The sequence below is a fragment of the Bactrocera dorsalis genome, chromosome 5 (assembly GCF_023373825.1).
Source record: "Bactrocera dorsalis isolate Fly_Bdor chromosome 5, ASM2337382v1, whole genome shotgun sequence".
Lineage (NCBI taxonomy): Eukaryota > Metazoa > Arthropoda > Insecta > Diptera > Tephritidae > Bactrocera > Bactrocera dorsalis.
Genome location: NC_064307.1, coordinates 69823495 through 69835611, shown reverse-complemented (window position 1 = coordinate 69835611; position 12117 = coordinate 69823495). Strand labels below are relative to the sequence as shown.

Here is a 12117-nt window from a genome sequence, read left to right as displayed (position 1 = left end):
ACTGGCAAATACTTAACGATATTTAATATATATGATATTTTTAGTGAGATGTTGTAATTCAAAAAGGACAAAAATGGAAACTATAAAGTTTTTTAATATTAATATTAACAAAAGTTAACAAATCATGAAAAATAAGTTATATGTATATGTGCGCCAATAAGTTTATCAAATTACTACCAATGCAACTCTGTTATTCGCTATGACCAAGCAGCTGATTTTTGCATGCTTATTTCTCTTGTTTTCTTTACAAATGTTTTTCGAAATACATAGGGCAAAATGTTTAGATATTTTTTGCCACAATTCGTTAAACAAGCTATAAAAAATCCTAATAAATCGCAAATATATGCATTCAGTATTTCAAAAAGTACCAGCGCTAATGTGGATGCCTTACTACCACAATCTCTCGAGAGCAACAAGCAGACAACCGGCAAAAATCCTCTGCAAAACTATACCAAAGATCAGCAGGACAAAATTCTTACAATTGTGAATAAAAATGAAGAGCTTTTGAAGTAAATACATTTATTATATTATGAAAGAATATTTTAAATATTTGTATTAGTTATGATATAGCTAAAACACGTGCAGTGAAATTAATAGCATGGAAAAAACGTAATGGACCGTTGCAGAGTTTAGAAGACATACTTCAAATAGAGGGTTTTAGCTTGAGGATTGCCGACAAATTCTACAAAAGTATGCTTGGGGGACATGTTGATGAGAGTAAAGGTTAGTATACGCATACATAACTTGTATAAAAGGTGATAATTCGAAGTATTAAATAATAGTAGCGCCTTCTGCACGTAGACGTACCGCTGGTTTCATCACACCAGCCATAGATGCTGAACATCGTGCGGTATTACGTTCCTGTGTTTCTTTACGTGTTGGCGTTTCGAGCATAACTTGGGCACGTTTGGAACTACCGGATTCAGAAAGCATAAATGCACCATGTAATTTGACACATTGGCAGCATCACGATATCACCGAGAAAAAGCTTCATTTAAGTGATTTAGTACAGCGACTATTATATGTAGATCATCTTATACCAGATGCGGATTGCTATATTTTCGAGAATCCTCAAATGGCGATAAACAGCAATCCAGGAAATGTGGATCAGCAAAATATAAGCATACAAAAATCACAAGTTACAGCTGTGCTGGCGTATGCATTATGCACAAGAGGCAGATATGCTGAAGCATTGAAAAATGGCCATGAAATTTTACCTGATGCCAACAAAAAAACAGAGGAAACATGGCCAAATGTTTTTTATCTACGTCGTTTTTTAACGGCACGATTATTTAGCCAATTGGTGGGCACCGAACGTGTGTCTTCCGAGGAAACTATACTTCAGCTGATGCGTACCCATTACAATGTGTCGCAATTAATATTTGATGATGAGAGTGAAACCGTAGGAAATGAGAAGGCGAATGATGTATCCTTCCGGCGCAACGTACAATTTCCGTTAGCGCATCGTGATATGTTTTCACGAGCAGAGCGTTATCAACGTGAATTTTTGGGTCAAGCGCTTTTACTTAATCTGGCATTTATGCGTTTGGTAGTTCTGCAAGATGCAGATAGTATCGCAGTTGTGACACGCAATCCTAATAAAACAGAATTAGAACAGCTAAGCTGATGTGGTAGCTTAAATGATATTGTTCCTTCTAATGTAATTATCGTTTGTAAATTCATACAAACAACTGAACTAAATACATACATGCATACATACATACATACAAGTGAAGCTAATAAAAGCGTATTAAAAAACTGTTAATAAAAATTTGTTAAATATATATTTTTTTAAATTAATGTTTGTAAACATTTTCAGCAACATTTCTCTGCTTCACATTTCTTTCCATTCTTCATTGCATTTCTGTTAGTTAGTTTGGCAGCACTGCAAATTGACAGCTGCTTCCAGTGAACAGAAAAGTCATAAACGTGGAATTCTGGAAATTCCTTGCATTTTCTCATCGAAAAAACACGTCAAAATTTAATCAAAGCAGAAAACTCTAAAAATATTAAAGTTTCCATGCCACGACGGGTAGGAATGATATAAAAATCCAATAAGGTTGTTAAGTGTATTACTGGTAGTGTCGAGCAGTTTCCTTGGCGCAACAAAAAAATACTTTTCTTGTAAATTCCTTTAGCAGAACGCTGTCAAATATCAATTAGCAGAAAGGCCTATAATAATATTAATAAAAGTGCAATTCTACACAGTATAATGTCCAATTCAAGCGCAGGACCTACAAAACAGGATATTGAAGCAGTCTTTCATCGACTACGTTCACAACCTGCCAATAAAGTAAGTACTCAACATTGCTCTAAACAGTGTAGGAAAAACCTATTGGCTGTTATATGGCACCTGTTAAAAGGCTGTTTGTCAACAATTAGTCTGGTGACTTCGAAAAACAACACAACACCAGCTTTTTCTGTACTAATCGTTTCTAAACGAAAAATATTCAAATTCTTCATAGGCTTGCTTTGATTGCTCAGCGAAGGCGCCCACTTGGTCTTCCGTTACGTATGGCATTTTTATATGCATCGATTGCTCTGCAGTACATCGAAACTTGGGTGTCCACTTGACCTTTGTACGTTCAACAAATCTTGATACCAACTGGACTTGGGTGCAGCTACGTCAAATGCAACTAGGTGGTAATGCAAATGCGGCACAGTTCTTCCGTCAACATAACTGTAACACCACCGATGCCCAGCAAAAATACAATTCGCGTGCAGCTCAATTATATCGCGACAAGTTGGCAGCTTTGGCACAACAGGCTATGAAAGTGCACGGCACAAAGGTATGTACCATTTGTTAATTATTGAAATAGTTGATTGTTTTCATTAAAAAGTTTAATTAATTTTTAAAAATGTTATTGTTAAACTCTTCGTTATTAAAAAATCTGTTTCTTTGAATTTAAATAATATCCTTTCGTTTGTTAATGCTTTGAAGTTTCATTATTTGTAACATTCACTAACTTGTTGCCTCTGTATAACGCTATAATTTTTCACACACGCCTTCTAATGTACCTGCACACACATATATATGTAGTTACATTTGGAGAATACCGCAGATAAGGCTGATGGAAATGAGTCAAAAACCACCACTGACGCCGAGGAAGATTTCTTTGCCGAGTGCACTAATGACAACAACAAGAAAACGTTGTTCGATAACAATAACAGTGAACGGGAAGTGAAGGTAAATGCCAACAAAGCATGTTTCACACACTGCCTTTTCTAATTCGTTGTGTTAATCTTTGTTTTACAATTCCTTTATTTTGTTGTTATAACAACTATTATCTATAATTTTAGCTGGATATTATTACCAAAACTGCCACTCCAACGCTCTCTAAAGACAAAGCATCCACTGAAAACATTAGTGCAGGTGCACCGAGTGTAGATTTTCTCAATTCCGTTGTACCACCACCGGCTGTGGCACCTTCAATAGGTGTGCGCAAGATACAGCCAAAGAAATCCGGGGTAAGTATATATTTTACACTTAAAAACAATATAAATAATACACGCCTTTCAATTATAGTTGGGCGCGCGCAAAGGTGGTCTCGGTGCTACCAAAGTAAAGACGAATTTTGCTGAAATCGAACAACGTGCAAACTTAGCTAATCAATGCAAGGAGGCACCCGTAGTATCCGATAAACCACAAACTATTGAAGAGCAGATCGAGTCAGTGGCTACCATGCGTTTGGCATATAAGGATTTGTCATTGCAAAAGACACGAGAAGAAGAGAAACTAAAATCGGTGGATCCAGCTAAGGCAAAGCAAATGGAGCGTCTGGGAATGGGTTTCAGTTTGCGCGGGTAGGCAATTTCCCTTTGATAAGGGATAGTACTATTATTAACTTTCCATACCTATGGGACGTGTTCTGAACATATTCCAAGAAGGAGTCTTTGCCATATGTCAGTGAGTAGAGATAAACCTCCAACGCAACTATCGCAATTAAAGTATCCCTATACTCAGGGATGATCAAGCGGCACTAAAGGTGATCTCAGTTTATTAGATTAAATTGCTATTGGTGTAGGAGTGTAGAGAACGGCTGAATAGCCCAATCAAGTCTTCCTTATCTGGGTGCCAGCTCACAAAGGTATAGCTGGAAATGAACTGGCTGGTAGCTTGCCCGTTCTACAGCTGCCACAAGCATAGTACTATTAAAGACCAGCTCCATAAGAAGGAGAGAGTAGGCATGTGAAATTATAGGCAACAGATACGCCCTCATTAGGTTTTAGAGTGTTTTAGAGTGTAATCAGCTACCTGAGAGAAAAATTTCGGCTATTTGTAGCATTTTACACTGGTCACTGCATGCTCAAAGAAGCACCTATGGGTCTAGCCTCTTGCGCAAACTACCGGTTTTGCGCAACTCTCGAGTATCTGATTCTAGATTGCACGGGATTCTGTTGACGCAGGATCAAGGCCCCTGGATGCAAGAACCACATTGTCTCAAAAGAACCCAGCGGTGAAATTTAGCTATGTGAGTTGTTGTGGCGGATAGGAGGGCACAATAGATCTTAGGTCACACAAACCACATTTTTTTTTTCTATTTTAATGTAAATATTTCATTTTACTCTCAGATCGGATATTTCGCATTCAGCACTAAGCGACATGGAGACCATACAGCAAACGTCTGCACCGAAGACTCAAGCCAAAATGTCTAACTTTGTCCGTAATGAGGAACTGGCTGATATTGATAATGTGCTAAGTGACTATTCGAGCCATTTATATATCGATAATGTGGGTGCGCGTGGTAATGGTGGTGTGAAGAGCTCGAAATTGGATAAAAGTGAATTGGAAATGATGGGCTTTGAGGCAATTGAACCGATTGGTGGTGGACATTCCAATATTACATCAATGTTTGCTGGCGCTGATGGTGATGCTAAGCAAAAGCCACCTGCAAAGAGCACAGCGTCTCGCAGCACCGAGAGTAGCTCGCAAAAAACTGCAAATAAATCGAAAAGCATGACTTTCGATGAAACTTCGGCACAACAGAAATTCGGCAGTGCTAAAGGTTTCGGTTCGGATCAGTTCTTTGCCAATGATCCGAGCAAAAGCGAGCGAAGGAAAGCCAACCTGACGCGTTTTCAAAACTCTGATAGTATATCATCTTCGGAGTACTTCGGCAGAAATGAACAAGGCAATGGCGTACGTGGCCAAGGGTCACGTGATGGTACGTGCAAAAGCAGCAGCATCAATTAAATGCATACAAAAATAAAAATTTATTTAATTATTCCAGCCGCCGCTGTGGTTTTCCAGGCGCCCGACTTGGACGATGTTAAGGAGAGCGTGCGACAAGGTGTGCACAAGGTTGCTGGTCGCCTAAGTTCGATTGCAAATGATGTCATGTCATCGATTCAAGACAAATATGGCTACTGATCGAAAGTGTTGTTGCGTTTTGTATCTAGGCGCACTTTCCATTTACTATGCATAGTTAATAATTGCATTTGAAAGCGTATATTATTGTTCAAATTCAACGGAAACAAAAATAAATCAATTATAGGCATACAAAATTGCTAGAAAACTAATAAAAGCATATAAAATAAATGAATTACAGCAAGGCAAATAGTTTTCTATAAATATTCAGAAAAGAAATTACAAACTCACGCAACTCAATTTACGAAACAAAGATATTCAAATGCTAACGGCACGAATAAAGTTAGCTTTGCGCCATTTCACGTTGTTGTTTTTCATACAAATTCTCATGAAGTTGTTTCCAATTATTTTGCCATACACTCTTACTGATTTTCCCGAAACTGTTTACTTTTTTTCATTTATACGTAGACTACGCGCTTATTTTACCGTTATTTTAAACTTTTATATCACAACCGTTGCTTTTGCCGTTATTTTAAAGATTGTTATCATTACTGAAGTAGTAATTGGCGCTATTTTTCCATTGTATGTATGTATTTAGCTGGTTAACAACGCATTGCGGAGAACACCATTAGGCAATAAGTGGAAATATGTATGTATAATCAATTGTATAAATAAAAAGATTTTAAATTTCCAAATATTTTATGTTGTTAAGCTTGTACTTTTTTACCGTTAGCTTTTCAGTAACTTTGCATTCCATTAGCAATTGTTTAGATGTAATAGAAACCAAAAAAGATGTGCCGGTTTAGAATAGTAACTGAACTTATTGATTGTAACCTTCAAAAATATATATTTTTTTAAATTTGAAATATTGGCTTTTAAATTTATACTTTTTTAATTGGAAAATATTTTATTTTAAATTTTTTAATTTAAAATGTTTGAATTAAACTTTTTTAATTTAATTTAATTTTTTATTGACATTTTTTTTTTAAAAGATTTTTTTTCAATTTAAAATTATTTTTTTTATTTAAATTATTATTATTTTTTTAATTTAAAATTATTTATTTTAATTGTTTTTTTTTTAATTTAATTTACTAAATTTTTTTTTTTATTTTTTTTTATTAATTTTTAAATTTTTAAATATTTTTTATTTTTTTTTTAATTTATTTCATTTTAATTGAAAATTTTGTTTTATGATTTTCTTTATATTTATTTTTTAAATTAATCTTTTTTAATTTAATTATGTTTTTATTTGTTTTTTATTTTAATGTTTTTTAATTATTTTAATGTTCTTAAATTATTAAAATTTTTTAATTATATTATTTCTTTATTATTATTTTTATTTATATTTGTTTTCATTTTTATTTTTTAATTTCTTTTTTATTATTTTTAATTGCAAAATATTTAATTATTTGCCTTGTTAATTTTTGTAAAATTAAATTTTTAATTTTCCTAGAGCATAATGTCCTGTAGTAATGTATTTCAAGAAGACGTGAACTGTATAATAAATTCCACCCATTTCTGTCAAATACTTTCTGATATTTTACTTCAATGTACGATATATCCCTATGTATGTATGTATAATATACATGTATGTGGCATGTGTTTGAATAAAATGCTTCTAAAATGTATGTATGTACTATACTTGTAGAAACTTTTGTTTAAATTGCAATAAAATAAATCGCTGCACTTTAGAAATAAATTATTGAATTAAAGCCGCTGGATCGCGGAAGTGAAAACCCAAGAAGCCAAGTTTTAACGGTCGATATGATTCATTCAACGGGCCACTGTTTACTGGTTCACTATGTTTTTCTTATTATTGGCGACAGAAAGCATTCTTGAAATAATTTGTAGGCATGCTGCCGAGTCAACAGTCCTTGAACGGTTAAAAATCCGAGTACATACCGGTTATATATGTACATAGACCTGATTGTCAAGGAAACAGCATGTTTATTCTGCCTAACCGTACATTAATGGTACGCCAGCTATTATACAGTATTTTCCGGAAGCTCTAATGTTTGCTAGCACTAGGTTCACCTCTGATAAAATACTTCTGCAGCTTGTGGAAGAAGTGGTCAGTTCGACATGGACTGGGTCTAATACATCTAATCGGTGCAACCATCTTAAGACTGACTTGAGGCGAGAGGTTCATCAACCATCTAAGCCTGTAGATATTATTGTGAACTCAAAGATGAACAAAGAAGCGATAACTTGAATCTCAGCCACAGCTCTCCAAATTCTTTTCTAAATTTGTGTGAAGTCCCTAAGTTACCACAAGAAAAGGAAGATTTAAGGATAAAAGATTTTTATTTGTCATTTTTTTGTTGTCGTCATGTACAATTGGGCTAAGAAGTTTAAAACAAAAAAAATTAATTATAGAAACAATTGTTAAAGGGCTTTACGGTGTGGAAGTTGAGAAAGTTATTAAGTTCTATTTAACGGGATATATCTAGTGACGTCTGCTGGGGCGCACGTGAGCACGAGCTTGATCGGGATTGCCATAAGCGATGGCGTGGCTGGTGGCGGCACCACCCTCACCAGTGCTGAAAGAGTTGGCAATGGCGATGGCACCACCGGTAGCGCCACCAAAGTCGACAGGGAAGAAGGTACCAGCTGGCAATGGCTTGGCGGCGGCCTTAGCGGGCTTTCTGGCAACTGGACGACGGGCAGGTACTTTAGGAGCGACTGGCACTGGCACATAGGCATCATCTTCCTCAACATCTTCGTCATCTTGCACAGCAACGGCGTTATCGGCATCATCTTCGGCATCGGCGGCTTGTTCCAATTCAACAATGACCTTCTTCTTGTTGGCTGGCAAGTAACGTTTGGCTGGTGTAACTGGAACAACTGGAACAACGGGAGCAAGTGGTGCGGGTGCGGGCAAGTTAACATTCACATCAATACCCTTGGAGGCGACAGCGCTGCCAACAGCAGGTGCTGCTGACTCAGCAGCGCCTGAGAAACCAACCGATACGGTAGCGGTACCAGCATCAGCGGCAGCAGGGGTCTCAACTTCAGCAACAGTAGCGGCTTCACCAGCCAAATTAACCTCAACATCAGCGCCACCAGCAGCGACAGCTGGAACATCGTAATTGTATTCGCGGCCTTCCTTGGCATCATCATCGCTGACCTCAGCGCTGACAGCGGGATCCAAATCAACTTGTACGGTTACTTTGTGTTGTTCTTCAGCGGCAGCGACAGCACCGGGGTAAGCCTCAGCAACAGAGTGCGCAACATGAGTACCAGCAGCGGCGATAGCATCATCTTGTACTTCACCAGAGAAGCCAACAGTTTCAGCGGGACCAGCGGCAGCAACAACACCATCGGCGGCTCCTGTGTGAACACAATCTTTATTGGGCGTTTATGATATTCAAATAATGTAAGGGTTATGGGCGTGATGTTGGTGCGTGATCATGACAGACGCTTTACTCACCTTGCAGGTAAGTGCCGGTGGCGACTGAATCGCCAGCAACGAGTGCGGCAGCGGCTTGGTGAGAGCGGGCAGTACCGAATGAGGGTTGGACATAACGCATGAACATCATGCGTTGTGGTGCGGCATAGTATTGGGCCGCAGCGGGTTGTTGGTAGTAGGCCAACCCTGGAACGGTGGGAGGAGTGGAAAGTGGTGTGTAAGAAAAGTTAATGATTGAGGCGTTTGTATGCCAATGTATGCGGGAATGAAATTTAATCTTTGAATTTGGATGAGATATAAAGTTCGAAAACTATTTCTAAAGATGGTTTAGTATTTTTTTTAAATTAATTTTATGAAATTTAATTATAACTCAAAATATTCTCGAAAAAGTTAAAAAGAATTTTTACTTTTTTATTCAAACCCGATTTTTTTTTTAATTTTTCGATTCAGAATTATAACTTTAATTTTTTTAAATTTAATTTCAATTCAAAATATTTTCGAAAAAATTAAAAAAATCATATTTTTTTTAATTCAAAATCGATTTTTTATACTTTTCAATTCAGAATTATTAATTTGTTTTATAGAAATTAAATACAATATTCTCGAAAAATGTTAAAAAACACATTTTTTCATTCGAAATCGAATTTTTCCAAATTTTTCAATTAAAAACTGTTACTTTGTTTCGTAAAATTTAAATAAAATAGTTTTGAAAAGTGTTAGAAAATGCATTTTTTAATTCAAAATCTATATTGTTTAGCTTTTCAATTCAAAATTATAATCTATTTTACAAAAAATAAATGTTTTTCAAAATATTCTGGTAAGTTAAAAAATGTATTTTCTTTTCAAAGTCGAGTCTGGTTCATTAATTTTTAAATTTAAAATTATGAATTGGTTTTATAAAAAATAATTATTTGTATATACATATGTATTTTTCAAATTATTTTCGAAAAAAGTTAAAAAACGCATTTTTCAATTCAAAATCGATTATTTTCTTAACTTTTCCAATTTAAAATTATTAATTTGTTTGTATAAAAATTAATTATAATTAAATATTTTTCAAAATATTTTCGAAAAAAGTTAAAAAACTAATTTTTCAATTCAAAATCTATCCTTATTTTTAGTTTTTCAGTTTAAAACTGTTAACTGTTTTTATAAAAAAAATTATTATTATTAAATATTTTCGAAAAAAGTTAAAAAATAAATTTTTAAATTGAAATTTGATTTTTTTTTTCAATTAAAATGATTTTGAAATTAAAAAAATTCCTAAATCACCAATAACTTTTTTTCTTTAATTTTTAAAAACACTAATCAATAAATTTTCTACATTTTTTTTTTAATTTTTAAGCGTAACATACTCTTCTTGGCAGGCAATGCCTGGCTGCAGGCCACCAAACCGCAGATCACGATTAAAGCAAAAGTTGCGTTGAATTTCATTTTGAGCACTTGTTTTATGTTGTTGCTGTTGTTGATTTCACACGAATGCAAGTACGATGACTTTTATCCTTAAAAAAACAATTTGCTTTTGATTTGAGTTCGAATTAATGTTCACTTCACTCGTAAGACGCGAGAGACTGGAGCTAAACTTAGCACTTAAGTTTCCACCAAAGAAGTGATGTCTGACCAACGATTCGCGTTAGATTTATATACGAAAATCGAACGTATGCGAAATGTGTACGGCATAGGCGACGCGCAGCGGTAGTATTGGTCGGCGGCGTTGGACGGACACAACGACAGCTGGACAGTGGACAACAAATCCGAAATACGAAAAAAACAAACAACCAAATCGCACGCGATTTGCTTCTATGCTAGCACCTGTTGTTGTTGTTGTCACTGTTGCTGTGATTTTTAATATATTTTTTTATTTTTTTATATATATTTTTTTCTTTTTTTAAATTATTTTTGCGTAAATTTTGTTGCTTTTACGCCACATTATCATAGCGTTGTGCAAATATCCGCTCCTCCGCCGCGTAGGACTATTTAGCATGCAGGCGTTGTGCTCACATCGCGCTGTAGACCCGCGCGCCACCCACTCACGCCTCTATTACCGGCTTACAGTCGCTATTAGCTGGCTGATGCACGCACACACATACACATATGTATAACAGTATCATTCGCTTATGCTCGCGGCATACGAGCGCGTTCGGCGACACATCCCATTTCGTGGCGTCACTTCGGCTTTTGGCATTGCGGCGGCGCGTCTGCGCAGAGCACTCATACACAAATACACACTCAACGATTGTGTTGTGCTTTGATTTCGCCAAATTCGCGCACATCTCATTAAGCCAAATTATGTCCACTTGGCATATTTATCGGCTTTATTGCCGCTGTCTACTAATTCTACTGCTTTTTATTAATTTCATATTTTTCCTTATTACTGGGAAGCGTTGCTGCTTCAATAAAATATTAATTATTCTGTTTTTATGCAGTCAACACCTACGAAGACACCTTTCATTTTGGGCGAGCAGCGCTATCAATGTTACTAGCGCGCAATCGCACGGTTTACAAAATTCAAAAATCGTTTTTTGGGATTTCCGAAATCTCCATAAACATGTAAATATGCTAATATACCAAAATAAAAGTATTTTGGGCGTGTTTACAAGTGTAAAATCCGCAAATAAATCTATGCTTCGGCATATAGTAGCAGCACAGTAGTGCTTCAAGCATATATTTTGAAAAAAATAATACAAAAATGCCGCTAGAATAATGTATGAGTTCTAAGCAAATAAATTTGCCGCCATTGCCGGCTCGTGTTCGCTATTCTAAAATCCCCACAATGCCCATAAATGAGGTGAGTCATACGGCAGTTTGGCTTGTAGTTCGAAAAGTCAGCATGATCGATTATGTGTGAAGCATACTTTTAGGTTATCTGATCGGATTTCGGTTTTGAGTGATTTATTGAGCAGATACGGATACCGATTGTATCGTATTTCATTGCGTTTTTTTATAGTTTTGAGGTTATAAACCTGTTAAATTTACAGTTATATTTGTTAAGAATTTTTTTGAGCGTTGTAAGGTAAGTCAAAGCCGCGCGGGACATACTGGATAATGCTAAATGAATGTGAAGAAGAATCCTAACGGACCAGACTTCGGATACGACACGGAATATGATTTCAGGACTGAAACTTTTGAATTTGGTTGAATCCTGGGCTTATGGTCGAGGTGGTCGGCTATTTCATTCCGTCTCACGAGACTGCCTCCGTCCCGTTAAAATCCCGGCAGACCTTGAGGTGCGTTTCTCACCCATCATCAATAACAGGATGTGATAGGTGAAGGTTGTGAGGACTCCCTCTTTACGTTGATCGGCTCTGAACGTCAAGTCTCGCCTTGGCCTATTAACCTAGAGGCCATTAAATGCGATTACCTTCCAAGAATTGAATGCTGGCCCTGAGTGGGTACCCAA

At 36.0% G+C, this 12117-nt stretch overlaps 3 protein-coding genes across 5 annotated transcripts; 2 read left to right on the top strand and 1 right to left on the bottom strand.

Moving 5' to 3' along the window:
* The first annotated feature begins 226 nt into the window (after positions 1-226).
* LOC105227215 (transcription elongation factor, mitochondrial) lies at positions 227-1725 on the top strand. 2 transcript variants are annotated; one of them, XM_011206454.4, is made up of 3 exons: positions 227-509; positions 560-723; positions 786-1725. In XM_011206454.4, the coding sequence occupies exons 1-3, from the start codon at positions 277-279 to the stop codon at positions 1625-1627; spliced, it is 1239 nt and encodes a 412-aa protein (XP_011204756.2). In that variant the 5' UTR covers positions 227-276; the 3' UTR covers positions 1628-1725. The 2 variants fall into 2 exon arrangements, with proteins under 2 accessions (XP_011204756.2, XP_011204755.2); XM_011206453.4 differs by having other exon boundaries at positions 229-509; positions 783-1725.
* Positions 1726-1931: 206 nt separating this feature from the next.
* Positions 1932-6005, top strand: LOC105227216 (ADP-ribosylation factor GTPase-activating protein 2). Its single transcript, XM_011206455.4, has 7 exons — positions 1932-2293; positions 2466-2789; positions 3041-3187; positions 3301-3468; positions 3527-3804; positions 4573-5165; positions 5232-6005. Exons 1-7 carry the CDS (start codon positions 2213-2215, stop codon positions 5369-5371), a joined length of 1731 nt encoding a protein of 576 aa, XP_011204757.2. The 5' UTR covers positions 1932-2212; the 3' UTR covers positions 5372-6005.
* A 1588-nt stretch (positions 6006-7593) lies between these two features.
* LOC105227217 (skin secretory protein xP2) lies at positions 7594-10342 on the bottom strand. Of its 2 annotated transcripts, none has more exons than XM_011206457.4 (3): positions 10073-10342; positions 8739-8903; positions 7594-8653 (listed from the first exon to the last, which is right to left on the bottom strand). In XM_011206457.4, the coding sequence occupies exons 1-3, from the start codon at positions 10149-10151 to the stop codon at positions 7755-7757; spliced, it is 1143 nt and encodes a 380-aa protein (XP_011204759.2). In that variant the 5' UTR covers positions 10152-10342; the 3' UTR covers positions 7594-7754. The 2 variants fall into 2 exon arrangements, with proteins under 2 accessions (XP_011204759.2, XP_011204760.2); XM_011206458.4 differs by having other exon boundaries at positions 7594-8638; positions 10073-10341.
* Between the last annotated feature and the right edge of the window lie 1775 nt (positions 10343-12117).

What these genes read in the sequence shown, in the direction of transcription:
- LOC105227215 (XM_011206453.4), top strand. Translation starts at nt 277, where the DNA reads ATGTTTAGATATTTTTTGCCACAATTCGTTAAACAAGCTATAAAAAAT. An exon ending in AAAAATGAAGAGCTTTTGAA is followed by an intron (nt 510 to 559) that starts GTAAATACATTT and finishes TATTTGTATTAG; the next exon opens with TTATGATATAGCTAAAACAC. An exon ending in ACATGTTGATGAGAGTAAAG is followed by an intron (nt 724 to 782) that starts GTTAGTATACGC and finishes ATTAAATAATAG; the next exon opens with TAGCGCCTTCTGCACGTAGA.
- LOC105227217 (XM_011206457.4), bottom strand. Translation starts at nt 10,151, where the DNA reads ATGAAATTCAACGCAACTTTTGCTTTAATCGTGATCTGCGGTTTGGTG. An exon ending in GGCATTGCCTGCCAAGAAGA is followed by an intron (nt 8,904 to 10,072) that starts GTATGTTACGCT and finishes CCACCGTTCCAG; the next exon opens with GGTTGGCCTACTACCAACAA. An exon ending in CACCGGCACTTACCTGCAAG is followed by an intron (nt 8,654 to 8,738) that starts GTGAGTAAAGCG and finishes CGCCCAATAAAG; the next exon opens with ATTGTGTTCACACAGGAGCC.
- LOC105227216 (XM_011206455.4), top strand. Translation starts at nt 2,213, where the DNA reads ATGTCCAATTCAAGCGCAGGACCTACAAAACAGGATATTGAAGCAGTC. An exon ending in TGAAAGTGCACGGCACAAAG is followed by an intron (nt 2,790 to 3,040) that starts GTATGTACCATT and finishes ATATATATGTAG; the next exon opens with TTACATTTGGAGAATACCGC. An exon ending in TGGCCAAGGGTCACGTGATG is followed by an intron (nt 5,166 to 5,231) that starts GTACGTGCAAAA and finishes TAATTATTCCAG; the next exon opens with CCGCCGCTGTGGTTTTCCAG.